The sequence below is a fragment of the Euwallacea similis genome, chromosome 16, assembly GCF_039881205.1.
Source record: "Euwallacea similis isolate ESF13 chromosome 16, ESF131.1, whole genome shotgun sequence".
In the NCBI taxonomy this organism is placed as follows: Eukaryota; Metazoa; Arthropoda; class Insecta; order Coleoptera; family Curculionidae; genus Euwallacea; species Euwallacea similis.
The window spans coordinates 2,884,301-2,899,476 of record NC_089624.1 but is presented as its reverse complement, the minus strand read 5'-3'; the positions used below and the strand labels follow the sequence as shown (position 1 = coordinate 2,899,476).

The window sequence follows — 15,176 nt, the reverse complement described above, 5'->3', positions numbered from 1 at the left end:
AGATATCAAGGTTTGTATAATTTATTTGTTTATATGACGAGTTACCCTGACTTGACAGATTTCGGTCACATCTAATTCAGCCAGAGCTTTCTAACACAAAGAAATGGGTTTGATGGATTTACAAAGTAGGGATTTGTATTATTCCCCGATAATCCAACACAGACAAAATGCAAAAGGTAAGCGATTTAAAATGCCAAAACCTCCATTTAACAGAAAAATCTTCAGTTTCAGCTCCAGTATTTGGAGTCAGACACCTACAAGTGCTTCTACTGTTCATTATGGTATTCGCAGCCCTAGGATTTAATGTGACGCTCTCGGTCACCATAGTTGCAATGACTGATCGATTTGTGACTATCAACCCCGATGTACCAGTAAGATTTTTTGAAAATGATAAGACCATAAACATGACGCAATTCCTTGTGCAGGTATATGAATTGCAGAGCAAAGGTATCATCCTCTCTGCTTTTTTTTGGGGCTATATCTGGCCTCAAGTCTTTGCAGGATATGTTGCAACTCGCTATGGAGCTAAAAGTTTTCTGATTGGGGCAATGGCAGTACAAACTATTTTAGGAGTTTTGATGCCATTTACTGTTGCGAATTTTGGATTTATGGGAATTTGCATTAGTAGGGCTCTTCAAGGCTTTTGCCAAGGTTTCTTATTTCCTTCACTCACGCATCAGTTAGGGAGATGGGTTCCCAAAGAGGAGAGAAGCCGTCTGGGTGCTTTTGCCTTTGGGGGTATATTGTGTTAATGCAGTTTTGTAAGCTTTACTTTAAGTCGGGTTTTAGGAGTGCCCCTGGGGATAGTTGTAGGGATGTTGGTAGCTGGACTTGTATCCGGAAGTTGGTATGGCTGGCCTCTGGTTTTCTATCTCTACGGAGGGCTAACTGCTCTTTGGTGTGTCATATTTTGGTTCTTTGGATTTAATAGCCCCGGAGAACACCCCACAATTAGTGATATGGAGAGGTGCTATATAGAGCATAGTTTAGGAGAAGGAGAGAAGGAGAATAGCCAATTGGTAAATTAGCTCCTAACGATCTTGCTCTAGGTAAATTTTATTTTTAGCATCTCAAAATACCCTGGGTTCAAATCCTATCATCCGTACCAGTATGGGCTTTACTAATTACTCAAAGCGGCTACATTTATTGTACCTCAACATTCCTGAGCCAGATTCCCAGCTACATGAGCCACGTCATGAGGTTCAACTTGGGATATGTTAGCACTAAAAAAAATCAACTACAATACATCCAAAGTTTCCTTTTTCCAGAATGGCTTACTTTCAGCCCTTCCATTCTTCATTCTATGGATCTTCAGCTTTGTGTTTAGTTTTAGTTCAGACTTTCTCATCAACAAAGGTTTCGTATCTACAGGCACCGCCAGAAAAATATTCAACTCCATAGGTGATTTAATCCTATTATAACCGATTCAATAGAACTTTATACTCTGCTGTAGGGCTTGTTGGGTGTGCCATTTGCCTCACAACCCTTTCATTCGTTGAGGCTAATCGTATCAAAGAGTCAGTAATTTTACTGGTTCTTGCAGTTGGGGTCTTAGCGTCCTGCATGTCTGGCTGGTCAATAAACCACATAGATCTTTCACCTAAGTATGCAGGGGCTCTTATGGGGTTGACCAATGGTTTGGCTCACATAGCTGCAGTTGTATCACCATTAGTTAATCAGTTAGTCGTGAAGGATCAGGTTAGTGCCAGTAAGAAGTAAATATTATGTAACTGTGGAAAGTTGGGGTTGTAGAGTAATTCTCGTCAATGGGTGGTAGTTTTCTTGATGGCAGCCACGGTAGCTGTTGTTACTGCAATTATTTTTGTAGTATTTGGATCTGGGGAAGTACAAAGTTGGAACGACTTGAAAGATGATTCAGAGAATGGTATATTTTTACTTTATAATATATTTTCCTTTGTTCAACGAACTTATTTTCAGATAAAAAGAAAAACATCCTACAATAAAATGTATTTATTGCCGAATTGCTTTATCTGCCTAAAGTAAATTAGTTATCACGAAGAGTAAGAAAAAACCTGTTAAAAAAGAGGTCTCTGCCGCGCTGTTAGTCCGATTATTGACAGATAGAAGTATAAACTGACCCTAACTTATGGTCCCACATTTGACTACTTCAGCTATCTGTGCCTTACCAGCCTTTAATTTTATTTTCTTCTCCTAATCAGCCACACAACTTCATTTCGTGTATGCTTTTAACATGTTTTTTTAATTTTAGAGGTGCGGCTCGACGATAAGCGGTTTTTTTTCAGAAGTGCGTTTTATTGAGTCGATTCTTCAGGAGCCATTGCAATTAGTTCGGTTTGATAAAAGTTCACCCTTAAGAGCAACATTCCTTTGAAGTGTTTTTTGAAATGGACGTGTCCTGTAAATTGAGATATTAGAGAAGTTAAATTGGAACTTTTGATGGTGCTGATTTTAATAGAGAAAGCTCTATTTGTTATATGGAAACCTAAGAATTTCTAGGCTGGGAGTAGACACCTCGACAAGATAACTGTTTTCTTTAAAAAGGCTAATAGGAGTTCCCTAATTTTGGTTAGATGATTCCTCAAATTGGGTCTTTAAATTTGCTTTCTGAATCTTTAATAACATAATACATTAAGTGCCTTTTTACGATTTAGAAGTTGGCTGTTGATATCTTATCCAAGCACGTAGCAAAACACGTAGCTTATTTTTCAAGATGTATTATTTTCATTTTAACAATTTATTATCTCTGTTGCTGATTTCACTGTTATTTGCTTGTAAATTAATTTTCCACACTTCAATAGTTCCCGGTTTCTAACTTTTTTTAACTCTGACTTTTAGGTTCCCTACTCTACTCTCTTTCGATATTTTCAGACTAACGACCTAGTTTAGTAACCCGAATTTCTTAAATGAGGAATAATTTGTTTATCTCTTCAGCGTTAGTCTCAAATTTCAAATCGAATTTACAATAAAGCAGATAATAATCTCAATTAATCTGAGGCGTGTTCCAAAGTAAAAGACTATTAAAAAGTTACTAATGAACGTGAAGAGTATAGAGGTGGAATGAAGAAGTGAGTGTTGAAGATGAAGCTGAAGATGAGTCACAAAATTACGCTGAACCCAAATCTACATCCACTAAAGCTAATTATTCAAACCCAGGAATATGAACTAAAAAGGGAGTGAAGCAGAAACCTTGTATTTCGCCTAACAAGTTTGTACCATGCCATATTCAGGATGTCCATTAAACATACGGTAAAAATTCAATGGGTTATTCCCTGGACTATTTTAAGAATGTTTCATCTTTTGATAATTTTTGAAAAGCTTCTTTGTTCTGAAGATACAGGGCGAGAAAAATTTTCGGCAATATTACATGTAAAGCTTCTTAATCTACAAGGACTGTTGAAAATGAGTACTTCTAGCTAAAATGTAAGAATCTAATCTTCTCCTCATTGACCGTTGAACTCTTTCAAAAACACCAAGGTCGTTTTTTATTCAGTTACACCCAGCAATGATCCGATGTTTCAAATCTTCCACATTTTCCACTGAAGATGATAAACTAATGACTTTAGATACCCCCATAGGATATATTTTCAACAATTCTTGTAGATTAAGAAACTTTGCATGCAAAATTTAGTAATAAAATGTTGCTATTGTCAAAATTTTTTTTCGCCCTGTACCTTCGAAACATTTACATCATATTTTTTTCAGAAGCTTTTTAAAAATTATCAAGGGACAAAATATTTTTAGAATCGTCCAGGAAATAACGCCCAGAATTTTTGTCGTATGTTTAATGAACGCCCTGTATATTTGTGTGTGTGTAAGTGGATGTAAGATGGATAATGGTTCGAATGCTTATAAGCAGCTAGAGATTTATTTCTATAAGCTAAACCGGTTTGGGTATTCTAAGAGGGAACTTGGGAAAAAATACACATTATTTTGCCAAGTTTGATAAATTCCGCCAAAAATCAAAAATATTTTTAAAATTCCTGTAAACTTTTCGTGTGTTCTATTTTCTTATTTTATATTCATAAGTTGGAAGAGTCCCTAACCCTAATCCACTCAAACTCACTTCACAAATGTACTCTCCCTGGGTTTCTCCATTAAATCATCAAAGTCTAGTATATTTGGGAGTCTCATAAGATTCGGCAGGACAAAGTGTTGAAAAACTCACTAAAATATTTCCTATCTAGCTGCGGCCAGTTGAAATTAATTCAGTCGTGGGAAGTCTTCCTAACTAAAGATTATTAATTTCTAATTTCATTTTGTTGAATAGGCGTATTATTTAAGCTCTTTCAAACCTAATAGATACTTCAATTGCACATTAGCTATGTTTAAATAGCTGTCCAAATTGTGATGGGAAATATAGACGTTACATGTTAACACGACTGTTGTAGTCTACGGTCACCATGCTAATTCAATTAGTGTCGGAAGTGTGTGGTCGGTATCTTTTTGGCACTTTTTTTTTTATTGTCTTGAAACCGAGGCACGCGTTTTATCGAAACGGACCTTTTGAAGTTTGTTTGTCCCGTTTATTTACAACTCTACCTGATATTTTAATTGAGGTAAACAGTTACGGTTTCCCACAGAAGGCGACCAGTAGTGCAACAAAACCAAAAAAAATGGAATAAATATCCGGGAGAATCTACGAGGCTCAAAAGCACCACGCTGCTTAACAGTCGGTATCAAATACGTATAAGAAAGGTTCATGAATAAAATACAAATTTGTTACGTGTTAAGGTTTTTAGTGCGAGTGGTTCTCTGTGGTGGTACCGATGTACGACTTTATTAATGCCGTTTATAAATTGTACAGTATGGTTCGGGGTGATCGATTGCCTCATACTACGTTGGGCGCTACCAGAAACACGACTTTTAAGAGAAATCTCACTCTTGTCACGTAAAGCAGGCAATAAAACACTGTAGCACTTTTAGTAAACAAGACATTTTATTTTTCATTCCGATGCTAAAGCCTTCAGTTTTGAGTCTGTATTTTCATTCCATGGTTGCACCTTTCCTGAGCCGGAGATATAGAAAAAAGTGGCAAAATTCAGGCCAGCTGTGATGAAAACCACGGTCCTCAGTTGTAAAGGAATCACTCTAAAATCGGTTAACTCAAACGCATACGTCTATTTTCATGCTGATGTTGGTACTTTCCTCATTTAAAACTATCAGCTTTGCTACAAAAGGAGGAGTAGCTCCAGTAGTTTTTGCAATCTCATTGCACAATCCTTGAAGGATTTCGACAGACAAGTTTATACAAAATGCGTAAGCTATGAAGCCTAAAAGGAAGTGCAGAACCACCTGGAAATGCCTTGTTCCCAATAATAGTGCTGCAAGCGATATCGCAACAGTATCGGCAAATTAATTTTGATTTACCTGGTTCTTAATATCTTCCCAACTGGTTCTTTTCTCTTGATTTCTTGTCGTACTGCAGAGTACTCAAATTGAATTTTTGTATTTTTCTGAAACATTTCAATTGTCGTATTTGAATAATATTTCAGGAGCAAAAAATAACTTTGGCTAATTCACATGAGATCACTGTAAAATTCAACTAAGTCTGAGTTTGCCTGATGTTCAGACACGTACTAAGACCTTTAAATCGCCACCCTTTCTCTGAAGTTATCATAAATCTACAATTTTAAACATGTCAAAACAATGATCTTCCCGCAAGGATAACATGGAAACAATGGTTGATCAAGGCAAACAAGGAAAGGTACTTACTTAGAGTATCTAAGCACCCTGCAAGGTATCGGCAACATTCAAAGCGAAGCCGATACAAAGATACACTAAAGAGCTTTCGCAAATTTCAGCTTGTAGATCTTATCGAGCCAATTGAGCAAAATTGAGTACACTTAGGGGTACTCCAAGAGTAAATGCAGTTTAGACATGTTTTTGATTAGGGATGTTCTGACTACCTGCGAATTTTATCTCAGATTCACAATAGTTTAGGTACAGCAAGACGCGTGCCTTTATAAGATTTATTTATGGAACTAGATAGGTCTTAGAATGGCATAAAGATATGTAAATATGTTCTATACGTCTGAGAATGAAAAATAATAAAATTACGTGTTATCTTGGTTTAATTTAGAGCTAGCAATTCAAGGGCACTTTCCGTTGCTTTGATTTGCAAAAATGCCATGATCACGGGTTATTGCACCAAAAAACTTGTTACGGGTTTAAGTGCAAACTCGATTTATTCATCAAATTTATCATATAATTTTTTACATAAAATCCAGCTTGGAGGTAAACACGTGTCAAGGTCTTTGATGCCACAATCCCTAAATGTTAAAAAATATGTTTCCTGGTGCTTTCATTGGGTCATCGCTGACAGTGAAGGAATTTACGAGGAAGGGATTTCAGACTTTATAATATGCATTCCCCTCGTTATTAAAATAGGAAAATATATAGAGCGTTTCAGAAACATTGGTGCAAATATGTATTATGAGTGGTAGGGAGTAAAAAAGTAGAGCGGTTCAGCTAAACATGCGTTCCAGCCGGTAATTTAAAATTTATTAAAATTTATAAATAAAAAAATACGTACTTACACATTTTCTAGAATGAAAACAAGGGATTCTTGTATTAGGTATGTTTCACTAGCATGCTCTCGTTATTGCTCTGCTTTTTACCCCCTAGCACATCAAATTCAAATGTGCCATGTTTCTGGGGCGCCCTGTATTGACTCAGTTGTCGAGTGTTTAGTTGATGTGAAGTCAGTTTAGATTTTCGCGATGGAACTGAAACAAAAAATTTTACTGTTTCAGGGTAAAATAGAATGCAAATACATCAAAATTTATTTTAGGTTAAAAAACAAGACAGGACAGCTGGGACAAATTTAATGCTTTCTTTAAAACCAGGTTATGCTTTCTAGTGAACTAACTCTAAAATAATATTAATAAGATAAACGTAAGTAAGATTAAACTAACTTAACTTTACTCTTAATTAACGTATATTGAGACCTGCCAATTTCTCATTTCAAGTCAACTGAAATCTGCCATCAATTGTACTAAAATTAACATAAAAACATAAATATTCAGATTCCATTAATTTAATGTGTCTTAATGACAATTAAATTAGTAATTTAATCGAAAGCATAAATTGGCCCAAATATTTTCAAAACTTAATTTGAACTCAAAGCAAGAACTTTAACAAAAATACTGATGCGTGGATTCCGAGGTAAGTGCTCATCTCAAGGTAGAGAAAAATGGGAATCCAGCCAATATTGCTTTTATAATAAGATGCATTACATGTAAGATATAATTCCCATAATGTGTATTAGCCGAACAGTTTACACGGGCATCTGAAATTGAATCAAAACCAACTTGCTTTGTGAGAACTTACTAGAATAGATTCTGAATTCAACTAGGTTCCATCATCCTCTTTCACATTCCTTCAGGTATGAAATAAAATAAAATAATATCTCCTTGTACAACCTTTGGTTGATCCCTCAAACAAAAGAGATACTAAAATATTAAGAGATTGCCCTCGATAAATATATCAAAAGTGGATTAATGATTTAAGCTTTTAAGACGTTTACGATTCGATCTATAAAAAAAAATATTGGATTTATGAATCTTTAGCGCATTCAGATGAAAGAAATTGCTACTCGACATATAATCGGTTAGGCATTAAAAGGATTTTAATGCAGGACTCATACCTACATAATTAAAGTCAATATTTGCTTTGAGTCCTTTCGGTTATTGAGCTTTGGTAACTGCATCTGACTTCTTTTCATTGCCTTTCAAAACTGGAATTACTTTTCCTTTATCTAGAAATTATACGCGTCTTTCGGACGTTCTTCAAAAGTTTGCCAGGCAGAAAAAATTTCTTTGCAACCACAAAGCGGTTCACCTCTTAAAGAAAATAACGCCTTTGTACATAATTACAAAAAAACCTCTTACCGGGCCGGTACATGCTTTTATGTTTACCTAAGAGATTACCAAAATCTTTGGCTAACCGCATTTTAGGGCTTATTGTGAGCAAATAGGATTTGACTGTGAATAAGTGAACTTTGGGCAAGGGACAGGAAGACTTTTCTGAAATTTTGTATTACGTAAAATGGGGTCTTACCAGATTTTAAGATGATAAATTTGAAAAACAAACTTATAGTTTGATATTTACTGTAACATTAAAATATTTCTAGGTGGAGTCGAACCTCTGCCGATAAAATAAAGCATTTCAGCCCTATTATTAGTGCTCTTCACAAAATTTGGACAAAACCAGAAAATGTCATTTCGATTTTTGAGAATATCACTCGAAAGAAAGGGTTATTGAATTTATGATCCATTCAAACCCGCAGCTTTAGAAACGGGGACAATACTGATGCACCAAAGGTATTGAGCGGGTTCGGCATGGTATGAGGTACACAAACAATATATTATTTTCGTTCAAAATCGGATCAACTATAATCTCGGTATTTGAGTATAGAAATTGTGAAGTGGTAAATATTTGTTGATAGAAATCTCCTGTAGGATAAAATCACAGTGTGGGTACCTAAGGTACTATACACATGCATTTCGGGTGCGTGAAATGATTTGCATTTTTTGGGAATTAGGCATGCTTTTTAGTGTTTTTCTATTACACCCGAATTTCAGATTCAATTTCCTCCCCAAAAATTAAAAATACATTTTTAAAACAAACAGTGATATGGCAAAATTTAGATTAATGGATCGGGCCCCACAAGCCCATTCTGAAATTTTTGTTTCAGCTTCGACTACTTTGTACTTCACTCGCTGACCTTGCCCTGTCGAATTTTTGGCTCCTGGTTATTATTTTATATTAAAAAGGGAAATGGGAGCAAATTGAAAAAATGATAAACGAAAGTTTCGGGTACTTTTTTGGGATAATTCGGCGTGGGATTAACTTTGAGGTTGGTCAGGATACTTCGGGTAATAACTGGCGTGGCGAAGCTTTGTGTGGATTTTACTACATCATTATATTGTATTTAGCGGTATTTTTTTCAGAATTGGTATCAGTTATGAAGAATTATATATCTCTAGGACCTACATCGCGGTTTTGTTACTCACCTCAAAGCAATCACAATTTGAATCATAGAGGTATTCATAAAAAATGAACAGAGATGCGCCAGATCAAAGAAAATAAAACACTCTGGTTTGGTGATGGCAAAAAGTAGCTATTTATATCCCCTACTTCAGAAATTGTTGTGCTGCTTTTTTCAGGATTTAATCTATTGAAAATATCCCATAACGAGGGTGAATATCTATTGTGGTTTTGGAACTTTTCAAAATCGCAAAAACTATTATTTTAGAAACTAAAAGAGATAGTTCAACCCCGTTTATATAGGTTTATGCAGGTCACTGAGACGATTAATCGAGGTATTCTTTGAGGCAATTGCTTCCCTGATTTCCGAAATACTGGCACCCAAAATTTGAAAATTAGTAACAGTAGACACCTACTTCCTCGATTCGAACAATTTAGCAAATGTCCAGGTATTGCATGTCTGTCTAGTTTTATCTAGGTCTCATATTGAACCTGGATCAATTGATGTGCTGGAGTCTTGGAAATACAGTTTGGGGCATCTTTTCAAAATCGCGAAAGGTGTCAAACTGACTTCGTCTCTCAACCTGAACTAAGAGATGTATTGCAACCTGGTTAGTGCGAGCTTGTAGAGGTCATTAAGACTATTAATTTTAGTAGTGTTCTTTAAGATAATTGCTCTACGAGTTCCCGAGATAAACACGTAAAATCATAAATAGAAGGAATTAAGAAACTGCATTTTTGAAAAATTCTCAAGGCAATTTCTTTTCAGTGCATTTTCAACTCTAGAAACCAGTTGATACGACAACATAACTTGTACTTCAAATGCTAACTGAACCTAACCTGAAGTAACCTAACATTGCCCATTTTCCATACAAATGAACTCATTTAACCGAAAGACAGTCACCTTGGTATTAGAATATTCACGCTACTTAGATAACGATGCATTATCGATCACCTCAGATAAATATTAATCCAAGATGCTGTTAAAGTATCTAACCGTAAACATTATGTATGCAAACATATTACCTACTTATATTTAATGAAGCAATGGACATTGAGTCCCAAATGTCCTTGCTGCATTCTACGTGTCGTCAGAGTAAATTCTAATATGCCTAGTGAGGCATAGTGCCTCGTCAAATAAGAATATTTCGAGAGAAAGAAAGAAAGTTATACAGGGTAGAACATCAGAGAATTTAGGCGATATTTTTATGTTTCAATATGGGAGGTGCGAAAATAAATGTACCTTTCCGAAATACCCTAGAAAACTTCAGAAGTATCATGGGTACATAGCATTCGCACATTAAATAGAATGCTCACATAATATTACAGCAATAATAGAAAAATCGTGATCCGATTTCTCATACTAAAAACCCCCCAAACCTTATTGTACCCGTTGTGCAGACATCTGCAATTCAAATGAGCAACAACAGGTGAAAAGCGAGGGTGGAACCACTTAAGGCGTTTAAACTCCTTGTGATGTAACTACAAAACGATTAAAGCAAATGCAAATAAATCTCCTGAGCGTTGACCTCCTTTGCACCATATTTAATAAGACAAAAACTGAATTAAAATTGAGCCATTTGGCCCCTGCCACCCAGAAGTGAGGTTTTTTATATTCCAGACTTCCGCAAAAACGATATTATAATATTTCATATGTCGTTTCCGTAAACATGTCTTCTTTATGGTCCTGTTTGGTCAATTTCGACCATAAATTGTATGGGACAGGAAAAACTCCCACGCTGCGGGTCGGTTGTGTCCCTCGGTGACAAACCCTTCCTACTCACAGAAGGGGTTGACGTGTTTTGCTGCTCTTCTCAGGTCGATTTTTATAGTCCGTGGATGGGTATATTGCATGATTTCTTTTAATATATTTTAACTCCACGTCGTGGTGTGTAGTGTTATAGCTCCTTGGCACCCAGACTATTTATTGAGAATTATTCAGGCTGAAGTTGATATCCAACGACGATTTCTGGTTAAAACGAATTAATAAAAAATAGTGTGACAAGCGACAAGAACTACCCCCATGGACAAGTTAAGGACACGCTGCTTCTGTTTTTTTAAGAAGATTAATCGACAAAGGGATTCCATTGTTTGTTGTTCGAATGTCATCGTTCAGTAAAAACTTAATCTCAATCCTTACACATAACTGAGAAAAGTAATAGTTTTAGATGATCGGTTGATTAAATATAATGGTCAGGAGAATTGAAAAATTGCCCCTTAGCGGAGCACTCGCCACATTTTCGCTGTAATTAGCGGTATGCGCCATTAACAAGAAATACCTAATAAAAAGGATATTTGCCATTATCTAGACGGTGTACCGTGAGGGCGCCCGCATCTTCTAAAAATACTTCGACTAGGTAGATGGGCTCGTGCGGATTCCCCGTGTGGACACCCAGATACCCAGATCTATGACCGAGTGACTGCCAACACGATATTGCGGCCTTGAGGTTCCATTACCCACATTGACGACCTGTTTGACGTAGAAGAATCTGCGGTGATGTTCAGAGAGAGACAAATTTAATAAATATAGGGTGTTGTTTTTCCACTCATACGGCGCTGATGTTGATTAAAACCATCCGGTATGTTCATCTGCTTTCCATTTGTTGGGCTTATGTAGAAGTCAATTGTTGGTATTATCTTCATTGAGCGAGAAATGTCAGCAAGTAACAGTTAGACGTGTTAAAATCACATTTTATTTGAGTCGTTTTGCTATTTCAAGTTCACAAAATCAAACTTGCAGATGGAACTTGTTTTTGTTACTTTACGATTACTGAAAAGAAATTCATAGAAACTTAAGATTGCAAACACACTCCGTTTATATGAGGCCAAGATGTAAGTTCACTCCAGATTAATAAGAAATTTTACTCAGCTGAATCCATATTGAGAAAAACAGATTTTTTAAAAAGTTTTTTTGCGATTGTCTAAGACGAAACTTATTGGGGATATTCAAAATACGGTATACAAATGTTTATCGCCTCATTCCAAGTTACTGCCAACTCTCCTCTCAAGTCATTTCAAGGTCATATTTGTCAAATTTTAATTAATTTTATTTAGTTTTGCTAATGATTTTGCTGAAATGTCTATATCAATTTGAGGTTATTAAAACCAAACTTTTCTCATATTACTCCAGTTTTATGAAGTTAAATTCTGTCCATGTAAAACAACTTTGCCTATTCGTACATAAGCGGAAGGGGAAAATGACACGTGGACCGGAACATTATGGTTTCGGACTGTTTCTGGGACACTCTGTATATATGGCTCAAAGGAGACAATAACACAGGGAACGGAATTTATTTTCAAAACTTTCGGGTATTTGTGTCGATTTCAAATTTGGGTTAAACCATCCGTAATAATAGGTATCTTCATACGTTGCACGTTCTGAGAACCAGCAGCTACTCGCTTCTTCAACACTTCTTATGAACACCACTGCTGCTTCTCCTCCCTGTTGTCCAACATTCCTGCTCGTTCTTCCTGCTCAGACATAATAAACAACTCATGCAAATGCAGTCCATCGTACTTTCCCATGGACCTGTCCGAATTAATACGGTGGGTGTTAATCTCGGCGATAGTTCGGGGGCATGTTTGGCCGCTATTATTTTAGCGGCACCTTCAGTAAACCGGCTCCATAAAGCACGTATGTACCGATTGGGGCATCTCGCATTTACCAATTCGGTACGCCCATTTAAAAATTAATGAAAGTACCGAAATTAAATAACAAAAACTTCTGAATGACAGTGATGGAGATGTGGCTCTGGTTTTCTGTTATCGACCGGCTTATGTTGATGAATTTTATAAGTACAAGCTAGTGTCCTTGTACCAGCTGGTATGAGCATCTGCAAAACCAAACGTATGCCCCTATAATAACTTTTAAGAAATACAAGAAATGAAAAATAGATAAATAGGTATCTGAGCTTGCTGGCGCTCTGGGTTAGTCGGCTTAATGCTGCGGGTCGTCTGCTGGAAGCAATTATTACGTCTGGGCAAAGAGCTGAAAGTGCAAGTAAAAAATCTGAGAATATGTGGGTCTCTAACTGAAGATTTACTCAGGTTTATGGCAATGACATCGCCACAGGAGTCTAATTTATGTTTCCATTAAGTTGGTTTTCTAATAACCATTCACTAGACATTTTTTGAAAGTGTGCTAGAGGACATTCATTGTGTGTTAGAGGACATTCGTCGTGTATGGTGGCACATGCTGGCACTTGCTAGCACATTCAAAATCCCAGAATTTTGAGAATATTGCTTTAAACTCAATACAATTTAGGATTTTATTAGTTTCTTGCGGAAATTCATGGAACAATTTTAGAGAATTTATTACGGATGTTAAGGAATTTGCATGATGGTTTGAGGCGATCTTCACGTTATATCGTGAGAATTTATTTTGATTTGTTAGAAGCACAGAAAGCAGGAAGTTGAACTTATTCAAGCTGTTACCTTGTTATGTGTAGAACTACATCAAACATTGTGGTTACTATTGGCCTTTACTACGTTCTTACGTCTTTTTTTTATACAGGTTTGGTTGATTTGAATACAATTTTGTGTTAGAGCTTCTACGAAGCCCAGTTTGATAGATTTGGTTGAATAGTTGAAATCCAAGATTTTTGACGAATTTTCGACATCTCATAGTTTTGGAACAATTAAACGAACCTTTCGCTGTTTTAACTTAAAGCTGAATTTGATCAATTTGGGAAATGTACGTGTAGATTTCGCATTTCGATAGCTGGATTTATGCCAAAAAACTTGACAATAACATAATTAACAATAGTGGAAAGAGTTCTTTCAGATTGTCAAATTCGGGACAAATACCTCTCATTGCTGAGCTGAATATTGCATACAGGGCGATTCAGAGGAAACTTAAAACTTCTACTTTTCAGTACATAGAAGTACCTATATGATTTGATATCTCAGTTGGAGCTGAAAGTCTGCAGTTGGATAGTTGCTTTGAGGCATAAATTGTTCGGAGAAATAACAGGAAGTCTGATCGAAAAACGACTATCTTCCTATAAAGCGTACATTGTAACTTATATCGCGTATAGCCTTCAGGGTACTACTCCAAATTTTAACTAAATATGTTATTAACCATTTTCAAACTCTAGCACAACGTATTTCGGTAGCTAATCATTTTTGCTCACGTTGCTAGAAACGGTTTTTATTTCCTTGTCAGGAATACTCTCCTTAAATTTTTATCTTTATTTTTAAGTCATCTGTATTTTCATGCAAGAGCGCAAACGATCAAATGCGGCGAGGAAAGTCTCGTTTTCTCCACAGCTAGATGGGCTAAATGGGAGAACTAATGGGAAAAGAGAGCGATACACGATTTATTCTATTTTCGTGATTAATTGTTTAAAGGAAGCTGTTGATGGCTGATACTTTGCTACCGATATGAAGAAATCTGACTTTACTCGGTACTTTACTTAATTAGTTCATTCGAATTCATGACCTTAAATAATTCGTCATCCGCTTATGGTAAACCTGCTTAAAAGTCATCATAAATGCGGTAAATGACAAAAAAAATGTAATTTTCCTCATTTTCGTGAAATATTCAGTTAACTTGGCACTCACCTTGTCTTACCTACCGTACAAACCAGAATTACACGGTAAAATATTCTGTAGTCGAGCCTTTTGATTTAACGTCGCCAAATTGAACTTAAAGAGGTAACAAGTCGTAATTATCTCAGTTAATATTAAAGTAAAACGGCGTTCTTTTAATAAGCCGAGTACTGTTATACATTTCCGAAAATGGCCTGAAGTAATGATCGGTTTTGTCTCTCTGCTTGCGCCCCAACAACGACATATAGAGCTCATAACAAGTTATTTTCTTCCAATTAATAAATATTTGCCGCATTCCATAAGTATGTCCCATTGTATTGATATGAGGCAGCACGAACTCCCTTTATGAAACCTTATAAGGAGTTTTGATTATTGCTCAAAGACAACTCCTTTTACGAGGCTTTCGGGTGGACGGTTTTATCCCGACCTGATAAAACAACGAGATGAAATTAATTAGAACAAGTCGTAATTGCCTAAGCCTCATTAATTTTAAAACCGAGTCTAAGCGGTCTTCACTGCTAACCAAAAATGACGGGCGTGTCGAAATACTTGATGGCCAAGTAGCCCGAAGGTAGCAGCCAGACAAAAAACGTTTCTTAGATTAAATACTGGAAGTCCATTCAAGACCAGAGCTGTTTTAATGAGATATCAGATGT

General features: G+C 36.2%; 1 protein-coding gene across 2 annotated transcripts; it reads left to right on the top strand.

Annotated features, from left to right (window-relative positions):
- Nucleotides 1–23: 23 nt before the first annotated feature.
- Nucleotides 24–2,266, top strand: LOC136414052 (putative inorganic phosphate cotransporter). Of its 2 annotated transcripts, none has more exons than XM_066397845.1 (9): nt 24–176; nt 226–371; nt 426–738; nt 790–1,019; nt 1,067–1,216; nt 1,269–1,401; nt 1,454–1,698; nt 1,753–1,885; nt 1,939–2,266. In XM_066397845.1, exons 1-9 carry the CDS (start codon nt 104–106, stop codon nt 1,962–1,964), a joined length of 1,449 nt encoding a protein of 482 aa, XP_066253942.1. In that variant the 5' UTR covers nt 24–103; the 3' UTR covers nt 1,965–2,266. The 2 variants fall into 2 exon arrangements, with proteins under 2 accessions (XP_066253942.1, XP_066253943.1); XM_066397846.1 differs by having other exon boundaries at nt 35–176; nt 232–371.
- Nucleotides 2,267–15,176: the final 12,910 nt, after the last annotated feature.

Excerpts from the sequence above, each read along its gene's own strand:
- LOC136414052 (XM_066397845.1), top strand. The coding sequence starts at position 104 with ATGGGTTTGATGGATTTACAAAGTAGGGATTTGTATTATTCCCCGATA. Across the intron at positions 739-789 it reads GGGTGCTTTTGCCTTTGGGG|GAGTGCCCCTGGGGATAGTT; the intron begins GTATATTGTGTT and ends GTCGGGTTTTAG. Across the intron at positions 1,699-1,752 it reads AGTTAGTCGTGAAGGATCAG|AGTAATTCTCGTCAATGGGT; the intron begins GTTAGTGCCAGT and ends TTGGGGTTGTAG.